Source organism: Desmodus rotundus, chromosome 10, assembly GCF_022682495.2.
Source record: "Desmodus rotundus isolate HL8 chromosome 10, HLdesRot8A.1, whole genome shotgun sequence".
NCBI classification, from domain to species: Eukaryota; Metazoa; Chordata; class Mammalia; order Chiroptera; family Phyllostomidae; genus Desmodus; species Desmodus rotundus.
Genome location: NC_071396.1, coordinates 86,668,390 through 86,687,812, shown reverse-complemented (window position 1 = coordinate 86,687,812; position 19,423 = coordinate 86,668,390). Strand labels below are relative to the sequence as shown.

Here is a 19,423-nt window from a genome sequence, read left to right as displayed (position 1 = left end):
CAGGTTGAGGAAGGCAGAGTATGGTCAGAAGGAAGCCCGTCAATGAACCAGAGTGAGGATCTCTAAACTTCATTGGTAAAAGGGGACTTCCCCAGGCCCCAGAAGTTTAAAAAAATGTGAGAATTATTAACATTATTCAGAGTCTAGCTGAGACAGAAAAATGACAAGCCATTCTACAGAGAAAGTCATACCGAAGACAGCAATGCTTTACATATGTGACTCTTTACAGAACACAAATAATGCTTGATAGCGCTCCTCTTACCTCAATTCCTTCTTTGTTTAAGGCATATTCGTCAAAATTCAAAATGGCTATCTTAATCGTCCTCGGAGGGGGTAGTACCGTCAGCCCAATATTAATAGCGTTGCTCCTCTTGGAATCCAGGACGATGATCTCTTGCCTTTTTCCATCTGCAGCAGTTTTCTTGGTGACAAAAAAGGAGAATCCAAGATTAATGCATCATCTTTGGTCCTTTCTGTGTTTCATTATTAAGTGCAAACTCACTACTTATTTAGAGATGAAAACAAGTGGCCCCGACTCAGCTTGGGAAGGACTGGCTACTGCTCAGCACAGAAAAAAAGAGATCAGGGATTAGCTACGAGACGCCGCCAAGCTCAGGTCAGCATGGAACTTCACAAGTCAGACACATTACAAAATAAAATTGATTTTCCTTCAATTGGGAAAAATGTGATATTTTGCAAGAAAGGAAAAAACCTTTTTTTTTTTTTCCATAGACGCAGTGGAAACAAAACTAAACCCTCGCAGAGCTCCCTTCCTGTGTCTGCAAGGTGTTGGAGTGTGCTCTGGTTGACCCTAGTGCACACGGCGTGTGCCCGGAGATAGAGACAGTTGGTACACATGCCAAGAAGACAGGGGTGACGGGGACAATCTGCCATCGCTGGCCGGCCAGCCCCTGTGGGCCTCTGGCCCCCTATTGAAACCCCCTGGGCCTCTCACTCCAGAGCACCTGCCACACTCAGACAGCTGGGCAGCGGCCGCTGGTGAGTGAGGAGGGACCTGCTGAGGGAGGAAAACCAAAGGGCACATGCTGGTGAAGGGGAGTGAGAGGCGAATGGCCTAGAGGCCAAGGAGGGGAGCAGGGGACAGGTGTTAAGGTGTCCTCATAGAGCCCTGTGTACGTGGCTTCGCTGCTGGGCTGAGTGCTCCTTGGGGGCAGGCCCTGGGTGTGAGGTACTGAGCCAACACTTGCCCAGAGAGGTGATGACAAGGCCCCCAGCTTCCCCGCTGAGCTCTAGGGAAGTTAAGGGCATGTGGCCATGGGAACAAGTGGAGGAGATCTGGCTCAGCAAGCCCCCTGACCGGGTTCAGGTTTCCCTTCAGGCAAACAGGGGTGGGAGAATGACTATTTCTATTCAGATAACAAGACTATATGACAATGATGATTAGGCACAGTGGACCTCCCGAAGGAAAAGATGGGGTGTGTTCACTATGTGAGGGAGCTCAGCAGTGGGGTAATTAACTCATCTGTTGTACGGGGGGAGCAGGGTCTGGAGGAGCTGACACTTAAGCTAGGCCCTGAAGAATGTCTAGGATCTAGTCTGGAGCTGAGGAGAAAAGATAAGGAGATAAGAAGTGGCTTTGTCTACCTTGCTGAGAATTGCCACAGAAGAAGCTAGAAGTCTGGGGGAGGGGGCACATTCAGGGGACCTCAGGAGCCAGCCGCTCTGACTCCACAGCAGGCAGGCCCTGGCCGGTAGCTGACTGCTGCTCTCCATGGGTCTCTGTGCGGAGGCCTGCCCTACTGGCTGGGGATGGGAGCAGCTGAACTGTCCAGGAGGCTGGCCTGTTGCAACATGAGAGGCTGGAGGCTGGCAAGGAGAAATGGACCATAGCCCCTTAAGTCCCACTGAGCCCTTCCAAACTCAATTACTAAAATTCTGTTTTAGATCCTCAAATATGCATTTGGGAATAAATTAAAATTTCTTCACGGGGAAAATAATTGAAAGCATCCCAGCTGTTCTGGGGCCTGGTGGCCAGGAGGAGCAGTTCCTGTGGGTGTGGCCATCAGCCTTGAACAGTGGGCTTCCTGGGGTATGTGGCATGCAGAAGCATCCTCATGCTGCAGGGCAAGCTTGTCTTTGACTTATATTTAGCCAAGGTAGGTAGCCTAGTGGGAGCCCCTGAAATTTAAACCTAATTAAAACTTATTTTGTGTGTGAAATGCTAAGAAGGAATGAAAAACGGTTTGACAAAATGCTAACTACAGGCAATGAAGAGGGATACTACAACTTGCAATGCCCACGTTGGGGTGCTGGGGTGCCCACCCACCCAGACACTGCAGGGCACCTACCCAACATCACTCCCTCTTCCCTGCTCACCAATCGGACCCTGACTTTTCTCAGGTTGGCAGCGTGTCAGTTACAACAGTCATCTTGCTGGACCCTTTGCAGCTGAAGCCGGCCCTGTGACTAAGTTCTGGCTTTTGTTTTCTGATTAAAAAGGGATAGACCCAGAGGGCCATGCCTTTTGCCCTTCCCCCTCCTTCCTGTCTAGAGTGAGGACATGAGGTATGACGCCACATAAGATGGCAATGTGAAAGGCAGAAGGAGCCTGGGGCCTGGCACTGGAGAGACAGTCGCCCAGGGCCAGGCCCAGTGCAGGAGGCATTTATTGGAAGGCAGGGATTCCCTGGGAATCATGGCCCCTTGGCCCCTCACCTATACAGACCCCTCATGCTAGGGGCCTGGAGAGATGCCTTGGCAGGCCCAGCCCAACCACAGCCTTTCTGCAAATGAGAAAAAGATGCCCTGCTCTGAGGAGACACAGCCCCATGGCAAACAGCTTGAGAAGAAAGCACCTCTCAGATTTCAGCCCTTCCCCCTCAGCCAGTATCCATGTGTAAAACAATAGGCACAGACCTATACAGTGGCTCTGAGCCTGACATGTCCTTGTCCCCATTCTCAAGAGAATTCAGTTTATACCTTGGACACACCCACATGGTCCCCTGTGAGTCCGGGAGAAGCCTCCAAGCATCCTGGGATAATGCGGAGAACTGTCCCCACAGATGACTCAACACGTTGTCAGAGTACATCCGCCCACTTTGTGAAGGAATGAGAATTAAAGTAATGTCTGGAATTGAATTATTCGATCCCTGGATTTTATCCAAGAAGTGTTTTAAATGCTGTTCTTCCCAATTAAAACAGATTGCCTGGATGCTACTGAGCACACAGTGCCTTGGGGTCCATCTTGCCTGAGATGAGGCAGCGGGTCATGTAGGCCATCCAGCTCTCTCACCTCTCTGCTGCCCTCCCCCAATAACCTAGAGAAGCATCTGCAAGACCAAAGTTCTCTGTGCCCAGGAGCACGTGTCCATGTCTAAGGGTTAGCAGGCATCAGTTCTGATCCATTTCAATCATCTTTTTGGGTTCAAAGTCCTAGATCAGAAAGTGTGACCTTCACTGTATCCTTCACCTGGTTCTGAGACAGAGTAACTGTCATCCATCCTTTTCCTCAAAGCCTCTCATGCCTACCCATCCTTCGTTCCCACCACTTGCATCCTTAGCCTGACCCCTGGTGCCCAGCCTCTCACCACTGGCCTCCTGCCTCTAGTCTCTTCTCTTCTTCATCCCACCATCACACTCTTGCTAACAGCCTTTCTCAGCCACCCATTTCCTTATTACACTTCTTTGATTAGAAAGTCAGTGATAGCTCATGGTTTGAAATTAGAAAAATAAGAAACTCATTGATGATGCAAACAGGATGTAAAGAAGAAACCGAAGGAGAAAGAGTGGCCCCAGTGAAGAAGACTAGGGAATGTGACATCCCTTCTAACAGCATGTAGAACAAAGGGGCAAGGTGATGGGGCAAAGGTGGAACCGGACTTGGGAAGATGACAGGGGGCACAACTTCTAGGCAGGAAATCAGAAAGTTGTTCTGCATTTGATAGGAGACCAGACACATCCTCAAAAGCAACACCCATACAAGGAAGTAACAGACTAAAACCTCTTGACATGTCAATGTGAGGCCTACCTGAAGGAGATGACGAGATTGTCTTGAGAGAAATAAAAGGTGTGAATAGATGAGAAACATAATGCTCCTGGATGGGAGTCTAAGTGTTAGAAGGAGGCTCATTGTCTCTCACCTACTGTATACATTTGAGGTAACTAATAAAAATCCAACAAGATTTGTCTTTGGAATTAAAAAATATTCTAAAGTTACTATGAAAGGCTACATGTGTAAAAAATTGATAGTTATATATAATATTTATCCAACTAGCTTTTAAAAAAACATTATAAAACTGACAGAACTAAAATGTATAGCACCAGAATAGCTAGAATGGTAGAACAGAATAAAATGAGAGTACAGAAAAAGCTCGTATACAATGGTCCAGGGCATTCCAACAAAGACACCAAGATTACTGAGTCATGATTAATTATGAAAGCCGGATCTCTAAAATGGAACTGAAGAAAGTAACCTGAGGTCAAAAAAAGCAATACAACAGGTCAACATCGCGACACACTGGACAGACTGACATCTTTGTTCTTGAGAAGAGAGACAGCAAGAGTACAGGCTCGGGTGGGTGTGATGGGAGTCTGTCGCAGCCTCTTGGCTGACCGGAGTCTCAAGATGTGATTAGTGATGGTCCATGAGAGCAAACCCGGAGGAGACAAGGCCAAGTCCTCCAACAGTCTCTTTCTGATTGGCTGAGTGGGTCTGCTTATTTATTGAGTTGTTGCCTCTCTTTGACATAGACCCCATTTCCTTAAATGGATATTTCCTGAGTGTCTGTGAGGTGCCTACCCCTGAGTGGGGCCATTTCTATGACTGAGGACTAACCGAAAAGCATGCCTGTGGAGGGCCAGAAGGCCCAGGACACCAATGGCCAGTCCTGGGGCAACAGGAATTAAAAAGGTTCCTGTCTCCAGTCTTTGACAAAAGGTCAACCAGCCAATCCTTTGCCCTCTTCCTCAGTAAGTCCCAAGAACTACCAGGGAGGAAGGGATGTTGGAAGGAGGCTCCTGTGGGCCCAGCCTCCAGGCACCAGATTCCAGGCTAGTGCTTGGCTGGACATGAAAGCGGAACAACTCTTTCTGGGGTGAGATAGTCACCCCGGCAAAAGAGTAGAAGAGAGGCTGTATGTGTGAGACCTCCGTGGAGCTGCTTGTGAACATGCTACTTTTCCAAATATGTCCAGAAACGTTCAAGGGAAAAGGAGAACTTGCTTCTTTAAGGGGGTGGGAGGACCCTGGGAAGAACCCAAGCTCTGGTTTTGCTTCTAGAAAGCCTAGTTTAGCTGAACTCTTGAGCAGCACGAGGCTGCTGCCCCCAGCCTGTAGCACGGCCCTCCCCTGGAGCTCCAACTATTGGGGAGCCTCTGGGATACTAGTCATTGCCCTTCCAGAAATGTCTCTGGAGAAATGCTGCAGGCTTGGATGCCATGTAGGCCTTCTGTTCGATTTTGGTTTTGACTCAGCCAAGGAGACTGCAGGGAGAAGGGAAGTGGGTATGGACTGCCAAACTGGTGAGTAAAAGACGTTACTCTCTGTGGAAAGGGATGCTGTCAGTGACCACTTAGAGAGAAGGGGCAGGAAGGAGGGCACCGAGGCAATTCAACATCTTTCTCCCAAGCTGTCTCAGAGGACTGAGGGTCCATCTTCCAAGAAGACAGGAGTGAGCCCCTTTCCAGGAGAAGGCTTCAGATAGGCAGCACCCCAGGCCACAAGATTTACAGGAGTTTGGAGAAGCACAGAGGAAGTTGCTGCGATTGCTGACATCCATGGTGTAGGGGAAGGGCTGGGACTGTTCTCTGCAGCCCGAGTCACCGGGTGGTCAGCTATCCGGGTTGGAGTCTTCTCTCCAGAACCAACCAGCTCCAAAAGGTAGGGCCCTGCAAACTCAGCTACTCCAAGGGGCAGAAAGTTGCCTACAATAATAGAAATATTTTTCTGGAACATTTAAGCCAGATACTCAGGTCCACCTGGAGAGCCTTCATGCTCTACCAGTCTTTGATGCAGAGATGGATGACGACATGCCTCACAGGGAGGAGACAGGAAGTCAGGTTTTTGGAGAGAACACAGTATTGCCTCCAAGAGTGAGTGTTTTAATTTGCAAGTAAAGAAAAACTCCATTCTGAATGGTTATGGGGGGTGGGTGACCACCATGTAAGAGTGATCATAACCTGATTTGATTCAGCATCCTGAGGAAACAAAAAAGACCATAATTCCCCCTCATAATCATTCAGTTTTGCAAAAAAAGAAGTGTGAGCATTTGGGAAGCAGTTAGGAAAAGATGGAAATGAACATTTAAATGCTAAATAGTAGTCATCAAGTGTAGAGACTAACCTAAAATCTCACACTGGAATCTCAAGAAAGTCACGTGCCAAAGGTTAAGCGAATCAATCGTATAAACAACGATAGGCCTGTTACACATCTGCATGCCTGTGTGAAGCACACAGCACACGTACCCCTGTTGCACTAGATTCAGTCAACAACCCCAGGGGGTCGGGCACAAGAATCAGGCTCAGAGAAGTGGACAGACTTGCTCAGAGTCACACAGAGGCAGAGTCCAGACCAAAGGCAATTCGAAATTGCAATAGCAAAGCATAGAGGTCATTGGGAGTGGGCTGGGGAGGGAGAGTCTTTTAAAATGGCAAGATCTGAAAATCCCCAAGGGAAGAGTATGAGGAAGGGTTCAGAGATAAACTTAAAAGTCCTGGAATGAATTGGAATCCAGGGACCAGGTAGACAGACTCAGGATCCCTGAAAGGTAACTGAAAATATCCAGAGGAGCAAGTCATCCAGATGGGTCAGCTGGGGCGTGACCCATCCATGGCTTTGTGACCTTGACAAGTCACTGAACGTCTCTGTGCCCCAGATTCCCCTGCAAGGTTTGTGGTGAGGATGAAAGGAGACAGCGGATGTGCAACAGTGAGGACAGTGCGTGGCCCACGGTAACACTGTAGAAGTGTCTGCTGGCCTATTGGACTAACACTACTGGGGTTAATACATGTAAAGTACTTGTGACAAAGCCTGGATCACAGTTCACAGTGCTTTCTGAGAATCAGCTCTTAGCTGTTTTCACCACCAGTGACTCCTTTTTATCATTTTTATTCTACCAATATTGCATTTTAAAATATTTGGTCTACCAATGTTTATTTTTCAGAACTAATGCATCTGCCACACTTCCTGCTCAAAGGCACCTACACACATAGTAACGGCAGATCAGATCTGTGTCCCCACCCTGAACAGGGCAAAGTGTGGACACTTGATACTGGACTTAGCCTGCAGAGCAGCTTTCCAGGGACTTGGATGGCATGAGGCTTTGTGAATGACTGTCACAAAACTGACTGACAATGGTTCCTCGATGCTCGTTAGAGTCTGTGTAGGGCCCCGAACACGTGGAATCCCGGAACAGGAAACAGATGCAAAGACATGAGCCTGCCTTGGGTGGAACTGGAGATCTCCTCGCAAAGAGAATGTCTTAGTTTCTATTTTTAACGAGGAGAATATCATGGTGATTTCTATGTGCCCAGTTCTCTTCGGAGGCTGACAGGCTGGCCTCCAGGACGAATGGTAAGGGGAGCTCTGGAGGAAGATCAGGAGATTCTCCTTCTTTGCTAGGAGACGTGGCTGCCCCATGACTGAGGGCAGAATGGCAAACATGAAGTCACCACCACTAACGGGGAACTCAACATCTTTTATCTGAGGTGGAAACAGGTCTGATCACCCCCCGACACACTCTGAAGGAAAAACCAGAAAATGTAGTTTATTTAAAGCAGTGCTTTACAATGTGGGGTGCACATGAGAATCCCTAGGGGTATACTTAAGCCACGGTGATACTGGGGTCCCCTCCTCAGAGATCCTGATCTCTTCCATCTGGGGTGGGGCACAGGGTCACAGACGTTAAAAGATCTCTCCTGCAACCCGACTCTCTGACTCAGACTTTCAAAAGTCTAAACTTGGCTTTGAGGAGGGATTGTTGGGTGAGTAGAAAGTTGTTCTTTCAAGAGAAGGAAACAGTTTAAAAATAGGAAACACAAGGCAGGGGTAAGAGAACATTTCTTAGGATAGAAAGACAGTAACAGGGTCCTCGTTTAGTTTTTATGAATGATATGGGATAAAGTTCTCCCAGCTATACACAACGCAGGACGTTTTTATCGATGTTAAAATGAGCCTGCTGTGCCCAGCAAATGCCAAGCTCCTCCCGGCGCTGGGAGCTGAGCCATCAGGTCGTCCCCCACGCAGGGTAAAGCACGCAGCTCTGGCGGCTCTGGGGCTGGGTGTGGCAGACCCCAAAGACACAGTCACACATTCTGCCACAGCTCACACCACCCCACCAAACCACGGAGGTGGTTTTTGAAAATAGAACACCTGCTCCACCAGTCCTGCGGCTTCTGTCTGTGGTACAGAGTGATAAGGAGAGCCGAGGTCCAGAGAAGGGCCATGGTGAAGGCTGCATCGCACTCATGAGGGGACGGAATGGTAAAGGGGGGCCGTGATCAGAGCTCGTGGAGGCAGGCGGTCTGGGCAGGTGAACAGGGCTCATCTTCCAGGTGGCCACAAAGGACCACCCCTTTGAATTTTTAAAGAGTAATTTGATGAGAAATAAAAAAATGCAGCCTTTAGAAGTAAACATTCAGCACACAGACCTTGTCGCCCCACAGGGTGCTGTGACTGAAAACAGAAACTGGCTAAGCACATGATTTATGAAGAGGACTCTGAGTCTTGGAGAACACCACTTCCATGAAAGGCGACTGACTTCCCAAAGCACTTTGCAGCAGCTCTGCCCCAAAGTGCTTTGGCCAGGCCTCGGTCTGGCTCAGAGGCGCCAGCTCTGGAAGTGGCAAATCATTCCTCACTCCCTCTGAACCGCCAACAGAGTGACGCCACTGTGTATTTCCAAGCTGTTTGTTGAGACAATGGTAATGACAATGATGCCATGGTACAGGTGTCAGAAAGATGTGACAACGACAGAATGTTCCTAAGTTCTATAACAAGGGAGCAGGCAATAGACATGGGAAAGCATTAGGCAAACAAAACAAAACAACAAAACCCACTGGGTCTAAATGAGGGCTGAAACACCTTTAGTTAGGAATAAAGTTTCTGAGGAACTTGCCAAAATAAGTTTGCCTTCTTCGTTTTTTGTATCCTCACCCGAAGATATGTTTATTGATTTTAGAGACCGGAAGAGGGAGGGAGAGAGAGACATTCATCAGTTGCCTCCCAAACACGCCCACACTGAGGACTGAACCTGCAACCTAGGTATGTGCCGTGACCCAGGATCGAACCCACAACCTTTTGGTGTATGGGATGATGCTCCGAGCAACTGAGCCACCTGGCCAGGGCACGCTTGCCTTGTTCTTAAGTTTAGAAGGAAAAGTATTAATTTTCCATACTTGCCCTTTGAGTCTGCTACAGCAGGGGCCAACTGTGAAACAGTCACATTTCCAATGTTAATGTAGTTTATCTAGTACCCTAACCTGGACAGCATCATCTGAATTTTCTTAAAATGTCAGAGCGAACAGATTCTGATACAATTAGAATCTTCAGGATAAATAAAGTCGAACGAATTTCTCCAGATCCATTCTAGAGCCTCCTTTCTAAGATAAAGCTAACAAGCCCACAGTAAGGCAGCACTGAGTCCCCAAGGAAAAGCTGAATCCCCACGGGAAAGCCGAGTCCCCTTTTTCATTCTGGTTTCCCATTGCACCCCACACCTGCCTTGGTCTGTCCGTAATGTGGGATGTAAAGGCTCCCTTCGGAAGGAGAAGGGACTTTGCTGCCCTTGATTAGGCACGCGGGGTAGAAGGACACTTCCTAGGGTTCCTCTGGATGACGTCAACTTCAGGGAGGGTAAGTCCCCAGACACCCAAGGGCTCTCTGCCCTTACATCTTTCTCCGAGGTCACTTTTTCTCCTCTGTGATTCTCTACATCTTAGACCAACAGTAGGAACACAGCATGATGAAATTTAGCACGGAATTTCTGTCTTTCTCCACAAAAGCGTAATTAAAGTCATCTTACTAAAAAGCTATATATATTTCCTACTGAGAGAGAAGAAAGTAGATCCAGTTGCAGCAACTATTTGGAAAGGAAACCAAAAAGCACATCTTTCTGTTCCTATCATTTCCATTCAGCAGTGACCCGGCCGTGGCTCCAGCACACACGCCCTTGTTTGGGGGGGGTGATAGCGTGGCCATGAGCGTGCCCTGTTGTGACTCTGGTTTCGTGTGAGTCTTCCGACGGAAACTGAACAGATTCCCTTTGCTTTGTGCTGTCTTGTGAAATTGACTTCATTTTATTTTTGTTACACTGTACTGTGTTTAATGAAAAACTTCTTGTGAACCAGAATTCGGAAGTGGCTGCTTACAGCTGTGTTTCATAAAAATCACAGTCATGGATTAGAAACAGAAGTAAAATTGGTTATATTTGCCCTGGTAACATACACATAATGGATTCAACTCTCCAATGTATTATGTTTTAATCCTAGTTCCCATTCTCACCTTTGTAACATTTGTAATTTAGCCCCTGCTCACATTTCCAACCCCCCAAAAACAAAGGTATGGGCTCCTGGGTCTCATTGTAGAAAATTCTGGAATCAGTTTGGTAAATTGTTCAATATACTACTTTCCTCTTATGCTCTCACTTTTTTATAAAGACTAGGCAAACATTTGGCCCTTTTTCTAGGCAATACAGTCTGTTAGGAGGTCACCACCTACTTCAAGCAAGAATGAAACCTTGGGCTCCAGAAAGGGCACCAACCAGACTTAGCGCCGACTCTGTGGGACCAAGAGAAGAAGGGAGGTAGGGGAACTGTCCATTTTGGTCTTCTGAAAGAAGCTTTCGATTTTACAATTTCCTTCGTAAAAATGAAGTCAGAAATGCCGTCACTGCCAAGCTGTGACTCCCTCTTGTTCCTCCTATGTGGAGTCAAGGGCCAGTCTCTCCCCAGCAACCTCTGAGGGTGACGAACAACCAGGGGAGGCCCAGAAGATGCAGCGGCCAGATGAGCCTGTGTGGGGGTGGGGGAGGAAGGAGACAGACCAACTAGATCTGTGGGTTGGAGGGTAGAATGAGCGAGGTTAAGTGCTAGGTAATTCCTGGCAACCAGAGGCCACTGTTTTAACCCAGCCAGGCCAGTCTTCTCTAAATGCCAGGCCTGACTTTAAGAGCTGAAGGGGACACATGGGTAGCTCAGTCCTGGGAAAGTCAGGACACAGAGACACTACGAGCGAGTGCCCGGCACCACTTCCCTAGGTGTCATTTTCTGGAGAGGACAAAAGGGGGGGCACCTTTCAGCTCCAGGAGAGGGATGATTTTCTGTGTTGGATCCTAGTGGTTTGGATTTATAAACAGAAGAAAGCTTTGATTCTGACTTGTGGGATTCCTGAGCCTGGAGATAACTCCCACTCACGTCCTCCCTGAGACTGGGAGAAATCGACGCCACACCACGGTAAGGGCCAACTCAGGAAGAGCAGCAAGTACGGTTCCAGACCCCTCTCTCTCTCTGACAACACGACTCTGTTAACAGGAAGTCGACCAATCACAGCTCCCCCACCTGACCTGTCAGCAAAACACAGGGGTGACAGGCACTAACTCTGTCACTGGACTCCTTGCCTGGACTCCTTGCACTCTTGTCCTGAGGATGCTGCATACGCTTTCTGATTCAGAGGTGACTGGCTGGTGGGTCAGGGAGTCTGACTCAGGCAGCTTTATACTCACCCAAAACGAGGCCAAATGGAGAAACACGTGGGGCTAGAATTAACTCATGAGAATACGTTCTTGAATGGTTACTCTAAATTACACTTCACAAAGTATTTTCTTATGCCCCTAGATCCTGAGAAGAGAGGATAGTCTTAAACCTGTTTTAAAACTGTAACATACTCAGAATCGCAAGTTGTTGTTTTTAAAAAAGCAGTTCTTTGAGGTACGTAAAGAAGACCTTATTGATGCAGCAAATCGTTATCCATAAAATCTGTGACCCAGTATGCTGCAGCTTCTCTGTTGGTATTCATTAGCCACGGCTTTGCCTTAGTGCCCAATAATTTCATGTACACTGCTTCCTTTTTATAAAAGTGGATGTGACATCTCTATTAAAAATACCACAGCAGCAAGGCCTACAGAATTCTCAGACACTCATGAAAAATAAGAAATCTAGATGGATATGTAATATTTACAGGGTACTACTCTATGGCTATTAGGAAACCTCTGGGTAGTTGCATCGTGCTGATTCAGCCAGGGATTATCCAAAGAAAGGCCACTTGAAATACAGACTGTGCAAAACATTGCATGCTTACAGCTGAGGTTCAGACTACTACTGAGGTAAGAGTAATTAAACGCATCTCCAGGATCAAGTCCACGTGTTTGATAAGTTAGCAAGTCTGCTTTCCTCTGGCTGAGGGCAGCACCTGCTGCCGGGCTATGCGTATGTTCCCGCGTTAATCTTTTTGTCATTTCCTCCAAGTTATTTGGGTCTTTGAAAACTACTTTGCCTAATGGTGTCAGTAAGCCTCTGTCTGTTAGCTGTGAAGGTCCTGTACTCATTTAGCCTAAACCTAAGATGTAGCACAAACAGTAATTAATATACTAAAGGTCAGATTTTTATACTAAGCGCCTTAAAAAAAAATCAAATAGCAGAAGCAACACAGCCAGACATGGAATTTTATATACAACAAATCTCTCAGTCCTACTCAAGAGCAGAAAATAGCTCTACAAATCAAGAAGCATGCTAGATGCTAGCGGTACCTTTGAGACGGACAATTCCTTAGATTTAGACTCGAACAGGTGCTCCAGCCTTGAAGTATCCACCTTAATAGGTTCCAGTTTTGACCATAGAAATTCTCTGCAGCGGCGGTTGTTCTTACACGGCCACTCAAAAGGCCGCACTTCATTCCAGAACAGACGGATGGTCTTCTTTTTCTTGGTGAATGCCAGCTGACCCCTGGGTACCTGGGGCCACCCTAAGCCCTGAGGAGCATTGAACACTGGAGGAGGAGCCAATAAATTACCGGGGATTGGAGGGGGAGGCACGCTGTCCAACAAGGGTGGAGGGGGTGGGGGGGGCAAACCCAGGAAGGTAGGTGGGGGCGGGGGAGGCGGCCCAGGGGCCTCCCCGTGACCCAGGTCCACGTCCAGGACGTCAATATCATCCTCCTCCCCCAGGTCAGTGAAATCCATGTCTTGGATTCTGAGCTCCCTGGGATTGGCCATGAGCTGGTCCCAGATGTAGTCAGATTCTGTCTTGGGTTGTGTGGACGCTTTCTCCGGGACCTTGTCATTGTGCTCGGTGTCCGAGGAGGTGGACCCTCTCCCTAGGTCCCCACTGTTAAACTTCTCCGCAAAGGCTTTCACACTGCCCCGATTGTCCAGGCAGCTAATGTCCGCCCTCCTGACACTCTCGTCCTGGGCCAGAGAGTTAGCCTGCAGGGTGGATATCCTGCTGGCCAGGCTGGCCACCGCCTCCGCCCCCTGTTCAGTCCCCGCGGGCTCACCCTCGCCCTTCTCCTCGTCATCGGTGGGCTTTCTGTTATGGGCATACAGCATGTCCAGCATGAACCGTTTGTTGGTGAGGATGTCGCCACACTGTTCATTTACACTGGCATCCTGGACACCCGCAGACCACAAACCTGAAAGCATACAGGGGAGAAAAATGAGGAAGTGGCAGGAGCCTCAATACCATGAGAAAATCAATGAGGTAACAGGTGAGCTTTCCACACAGAAACAAGGCAATTGAAGGCAAAGGTGGTCATGGCTGACAAAATGCTCTTGAGCAGGTGGAGATGCTGCCATTTAACTCCCAATGACCCATGCCAGAACCCAAGACCCTTGTTAAGTGTCACACTGCTTGTGGCTCCTGCCCAGGCTCTTGGGAGAAATTGTCCTGCCCTTCCCATGACGGCTGGTCAGGCAACCCAGGGGCTTTCATCCTAACCAGACACAGGGAGGCAAGGAAGCTGCCCCTTCCCCAACCGGGGTGTTAGAGAGGCTGTAGAGTTATTTCCACTTCTCCCCCTAATCCACATCTGCACCAGGGCAGCTCAGATCATCTGGAGAAATGCACAAACCATGCAGTTGGGTGCACTTCAAGTTCACAGTCACTAGTGTTCAGGAGACTCTTAAAGCTGCCTGGCAGTCTCATCTAAGACCTCTCCTAGATGAGCCTGCACGCCCCTCCTCTCTCCATCTCATCCTCACACAAGCATGCCATTGCTTCCTTGTTCAGCAACATAACAAAGGCAGAAGAGACCTTCCAATGTGTTCATTCTGCCTCCACCCACCCACCTGCACCTCAACACCAACCAGGACCCCTTCCTGTGACTGCTAATAAACCGTCCCTCCTAGCAGGGGTCAACAGTTCTACTTGTGCACTTGAAAACCACTCCAGCAATTCTCTCTCCTGATCTCCCATGGTCTCCCCACTAGACCTTCCTACTGGCAAATAAACATGATAAAATTTCACCCACCTTAAAAAAGAAACAGCCCTGGCTGGTGTGGCTCAGTGGATTGAGTGCCAGACTGTGAACTGAAGGGTCATCGGTTCCATTCCCAGTCAGGGTACATGCCTGGGTTGCAAGCCAGGTCCCCAGTAGGGGGCACATGAGAGGCAACCACACATAGATCTTTCTCTCCCTCTCTTTCTCCCCCTTCCTTTCTCCCTCCTTTCCCCTCTCTGAAAATGAATAAATAAAAACTTTAAAAAGATGGCTTGCCTGTTGTACTAGCCCCAGCTGATCACTCTCTCCTCCCTTACTCATACCCTTCAGTTGGCTGCCTGCACGTTGCACTCAGCTGGTTTGCTTCTTTCTTTCTGGCTGCTCCTTCTCAGTGTCCTGTGCTGATTCCTCCTTTACCCTTGAGCGTCCCTGGAACTCTTCTCTCCATCTGTACTCACTCTCTTAGTCACTCTCTCATCCAGTCTCAGGGCTTTAAACACCACCTTCTGCCCTCACACCCACTCCCTTCACTGAACCTGCTTCTCCTACAATTGTTTCCTGTCTGAAATATGGGAACTTCATCCATCTTTCTGACAATTCCAAAAAAAAAAAAAAAAAAAAAAAAAAAAAAAAGACTTGGACTCATCCTTGACTCCTCCTCTTCTTTTAGCCCACACATCCAACACAGCAGGGCATCCCGTTAGCTAAATCGTCATATTTTATCCAGAATCCATCCACTTTTCTTATTACCTCCCCTGTCCCACCCCGGGCTGAGCCAGCGTGGTTTCTCGCCTTCGACACTGCGAGTTCTCACTGGTCTCAGCTTCAGCTCTTACCCCTCTACAGTCAGTTCTCCATCTATACCACAGCCATGTGGTGTGTTAAAAGATCTGACCATATCTTTTTGCTCAAAGTCTTCTAATGGTGTCACATTTCACTGAGACAAAAATGCAATAACCTCACAATGTTCACAAGCCTTGTGGGGTCTCACTCTAATTTTCTTTCATCTACTGCCGCCACCCCAGATGTGCACACACGAACCTCTTCAGCTACAGTAGCCTCTCAACATTCCCAGAACTCAGCAGGTATGACAGGGCCTCAGGGCCTTTGCCCCTCCGAGACAAACTGTGCCCAGTTAATCACACAATTTGCTTCTCAACCTCCTTTGTGTCTTTGCTCAAATAGTATCTTCTCGGTGAAGTCTTCCCCTACCACCTTATTTAAAATTGGGCAAGACCTCTCTCTTCCCAACACTATTTATCACCCTTTCCAGCTTTTATTTTTCACCAGAGCACTTAATACTATCTAATCTTCCATACCAAGGTATTGCTGTCTTTGTCTCATTACTGAAACAATTATAATTACTTGCTAAACTGTTCTCTTCATTGGAATGTAAACTCTGTAAGAGCAGGGATTTGGGTGTGTTTTGTTCACACTTGTATCCCCAGCATCTAGCATATATGAATGAATGTATGAATGAATGGTCAGAACCTTATTCCTCTGAGTGTGCTTCCTAAGGGCCAGCAGGGCTGCAGGGTGGGCATTTCAGGATGTGAGTTCCATTAGATATCTAGGGTATCTGTGGATACTTGTGTTGGGAGGTGGGAGGAGAACTACGCCCTGGACGTGAGCATCAGGAGCTTTCATGCTACCAAAGGAGAAGAGCCTGAGCAGACACGCTGGGTCCTCCCACAAGTCTCTGCCTTGCTCTTAGAGGAGGCGCGTAGTGGGAAGCACAAAGGCCCCCTTGTGGTCTGTTCCTTTCCTTGTGGCTCTGTCCTCTGTGTTTTGCTGTAACAGTGGCCTAGCCTCTCCCGAGAGACCAACACCAGAACAAGAAGCTGTTGAGCCCTCCTGTAGGTTCCACAAAAAAAAACACTTGGGAGGTGACCACCATGGAAGAGATAGGAGATGGTATTTGAGCACATGATGGAAAAATCTGGTTATCTGGAGTCCCAACTCCTGGTCATACGGTCCTGTAAACAGGGAGGCTGCTCTGGCACTAGGAGGCTGTGGTAGATAAAGTGGTCGAGTCCCTCTCACCAGATTGCCTCACTCTTTCTCCACTTATTGGACAATGTTGGCGATTTCTTATTTTGGCAACAGGAAAAACAGCATAATAAGGTAACATTTTCAATGCTGGTTTTCTCACTCTCTTCATTCCTTTAGGTCTTCTTATATCATTATGTAGTGGGTGTCTTTATTTTTTCTTTGCTCCGAAGTCTACTTTATCTAATAGAACTACTCCTGCTTTTCCTTATTAATGTTGACATGTTATCTCTTATTCCAGCTTTAACTTTTCATCTGCCCACATCACTATATTTGAAATGAGTTTTGTATGGACAGCATAGAGTTGGGTTGTATTTTCATCCACTATGCAAATCTGTCTTTTAATTTAAAGTAATTATTGATCCACTAGTGCTTGAGTCTGCCATTGTATTGGTTTCATTTTTTCCCTTTGTGTCAGTTCCTGTTTCTCCCTTCTTGGTCTCAGTGGCCTACTTGAACATTTTTTAGAATTTCAATTTATTTGTCATGCTTTGCAGTATGTTGCCTCATGCAAACTTCCTGTGGGTGAGTGGTTGCTCTAGTTATTACAATATATACGCTAACTCATTAGTCTACTGGTATTGATGTTTTACTACTTTGAAGTGTAGAAAACTTACTTGCATTTAAATCCCTTTACTTTCCCCACTTATGAAATATAATTGTCACATTTCCTCTCCATATATTGAACACATCAAATGTTATAATTTTTGCTCCCACCATCAAATATAACTTAATAAACTCACGAGACAAAGATATCCTTTTTAATTTACCCCTACATTTACCCAGTCAATTGTTCCTTTCTGAAATTTCAAGTCTTCTCTTGTCTTTTCTTTCTGTTCAGAAAACTTTCCTTATCCATTATTTAAGAGTAGGTCTGCTAGTGACAAATTCTTAATTTTTCTTTAACTGTACTTATATTCCCTCCATTCCTAAATGTTACTTTTGCTGGATGTAGAATTCGTGGTTGACACATCTGGTTATTTGGAAGCTACGGGGCCAGGGGGTGGGGGTAGGACAGCAACAGGTTTTCCATTAGGGCTGGTCTAGGGCAGGGAATGTATTAACAGCCAAAAAGATTTTCTGTTCTGTTAGCAATGCTTTTCCCAGTTCTTTGGCTAGAGGAATAAGCTGTACTCGGTATTTCATTGCCATGTTACTGAAGTCTGAACATCCCCAGGCAGTCCGTGTTCTTCTTTCCCCCTTTCAGAGTCTTCCTATGACTGGCTGCTCTGTTTTGCCCAGAGTGCTTATTATTTTAGTTGTGAGAGGTGGAACCTGGGGGCAATGGAGTTTTTCCATCTTAGCTAGATGCCTCTTCACTCATTTATCCACAACGGTTTTGTGAGCCCCTACTATGCTCTGAGCACCCAGCTAGGAAGTATGAACTCACAATGACCAAGACAGACACCCTCCCAAAACATACATTCAAGTGGAGACAAAGGACAGTTATACAAGTAATTACAACAGAGTGTCACGAATGCTACGATAATGCCTCTTTACACGACTTCGCATGGAAGAGAACAAATGAACAAAGAGAGAGGTATACAGCCCAGAATAAATTGAATCTCTTTCAAGCCTCACAAGTTCATTTTCAAATAGTAGATACAATCATTAGAATATGATTGGAAATCATTTTGATCGACTTTGTGATTTAGTTGAGAACATTCTGAAAAGTAAGGGCTATTCTGAGAGAGCTGTCCGGACCCCATGACTGCTAATGGTGTCTGTAAGCAGTGGGTTTTCCAGAACCAAAGAGCTACCACATGTAAACATGGTCACGTCTCTTAGAAGCACCAGACTGAAGCAGAACAAATCACTGCAAAGCCCTAGTTCCTGAGTGTATATACTCGGACACCAGCAGCTCTTGTTGGAAAGTCAATGGTCCTTCATCGGGAGCAGAGTCTCCATTTTTGGAAAATTGTCTTTATTTGGAAGAACGCTGGGCAATCTGATCCAAGAAAGTTCTGTTCCCTGGCTCATTTTTACTAAGCCAACTTGTCGATATGTTTCAGGCCTGCTAAGCCTAGTCATGACAAATAATTCTGAAAGCTATTCAAAATGAATAAAACTGATTTTAAGGCCTAATTGATCAAGAAGAATTACCCAACACTTTGAACTATGACCATAATTACATTGAGTGTGAATAAACAAGTAGATTGTGGGAAGCTGTCTGACTTTGAAAGAAATTAAGTATTAATATATTTAATACCTCTTAGCACATACATCTTCAACCAAACAGACACAAGAGTTTCAATGCAATATTTCCTAAGATAGAAACTAATAAAATCTTTCTGTCCTTTTTCTTAAACTGCATCATAGTGACTAGTTTCATAGAGAATAAAATCTAATATATTGTAACTGGTGAAAACTCAACTATTTTAGACTAAGCCATTGATTGACAGGTCTCATGGGGGACATTGTGGCTCCATTCATTCATTCGATTTTCATTCACCCACCCATGCTTCAGAGACAATGTATTCTAAATCTGTGACTTAACAGGGCAAGCATGGGCTTCCTGCCTGAGTCCCTGGAGAAGACTAACATTTCATTTAATCCCTAATCATGAAGTCACCATTACACAGGTGACCTGAATCAAATATAATGCCAAAAAGATATAATTCCAAAAGGAAAGGCATATACTTTATACCAAAGAAAAGCGTGGCCCTGAGTATATTGTAGAAAATTACTTAAACTCTGTCTGTTCCTGTACAGTGCATCAAATGGACCTCAGCACACTAGGAACTACCACTTTTTGGAAGTCCTCATTTGGTTCTTTTTAGACAAATTTGCACTGGTCTGAAATGTTCAGTCATGCTTCATTAAAAAATCTCTTTCAAGTGAGTAGATAACCACATGACATGTCTCTAACTTTAAATCAGAAAGAAGCTACACTTTCTATAACCAATTAGAAGGAAATGAGGAATTGGGGCTGACTCCTCAGGAAAAGTCCTCTGTTGCCCTCAACATCGGGCCCTTTCCCACCTAT

General features: G+C 46.6%; 1 protein-coding gene across 12 annotated transcripts in view; it reads right to left on the bottom strand.

Moving 5' to 3' along the window:
* Window positions 1-19,423, bottom strand: part of FHOD3 (formin homology 2 domain containing 3) — a 420,803-nt gene that overhangs the window by 44,318 nt on the left and 357,062 nt on the right. For all 12 annotated transcript variants that reach the window (XM_053912979.1, XM_053912980.1, XM_053912982.1 and 9 more), the window contains 2 exons: window positions 12,701-13,581; window positions 263-421 (listed from right to left, as the gene is read on the bottom strand). In XM_053912979.1, coding sequence (XP_053768954.1) covers window positions 263-421; window positions 12,701-13,581 — 1,040 coding nt within the window. The remainder of the gene's footprint in view (window positions 1-262; window positions 422-12,700; window positions 13,582-19,423) is intronic.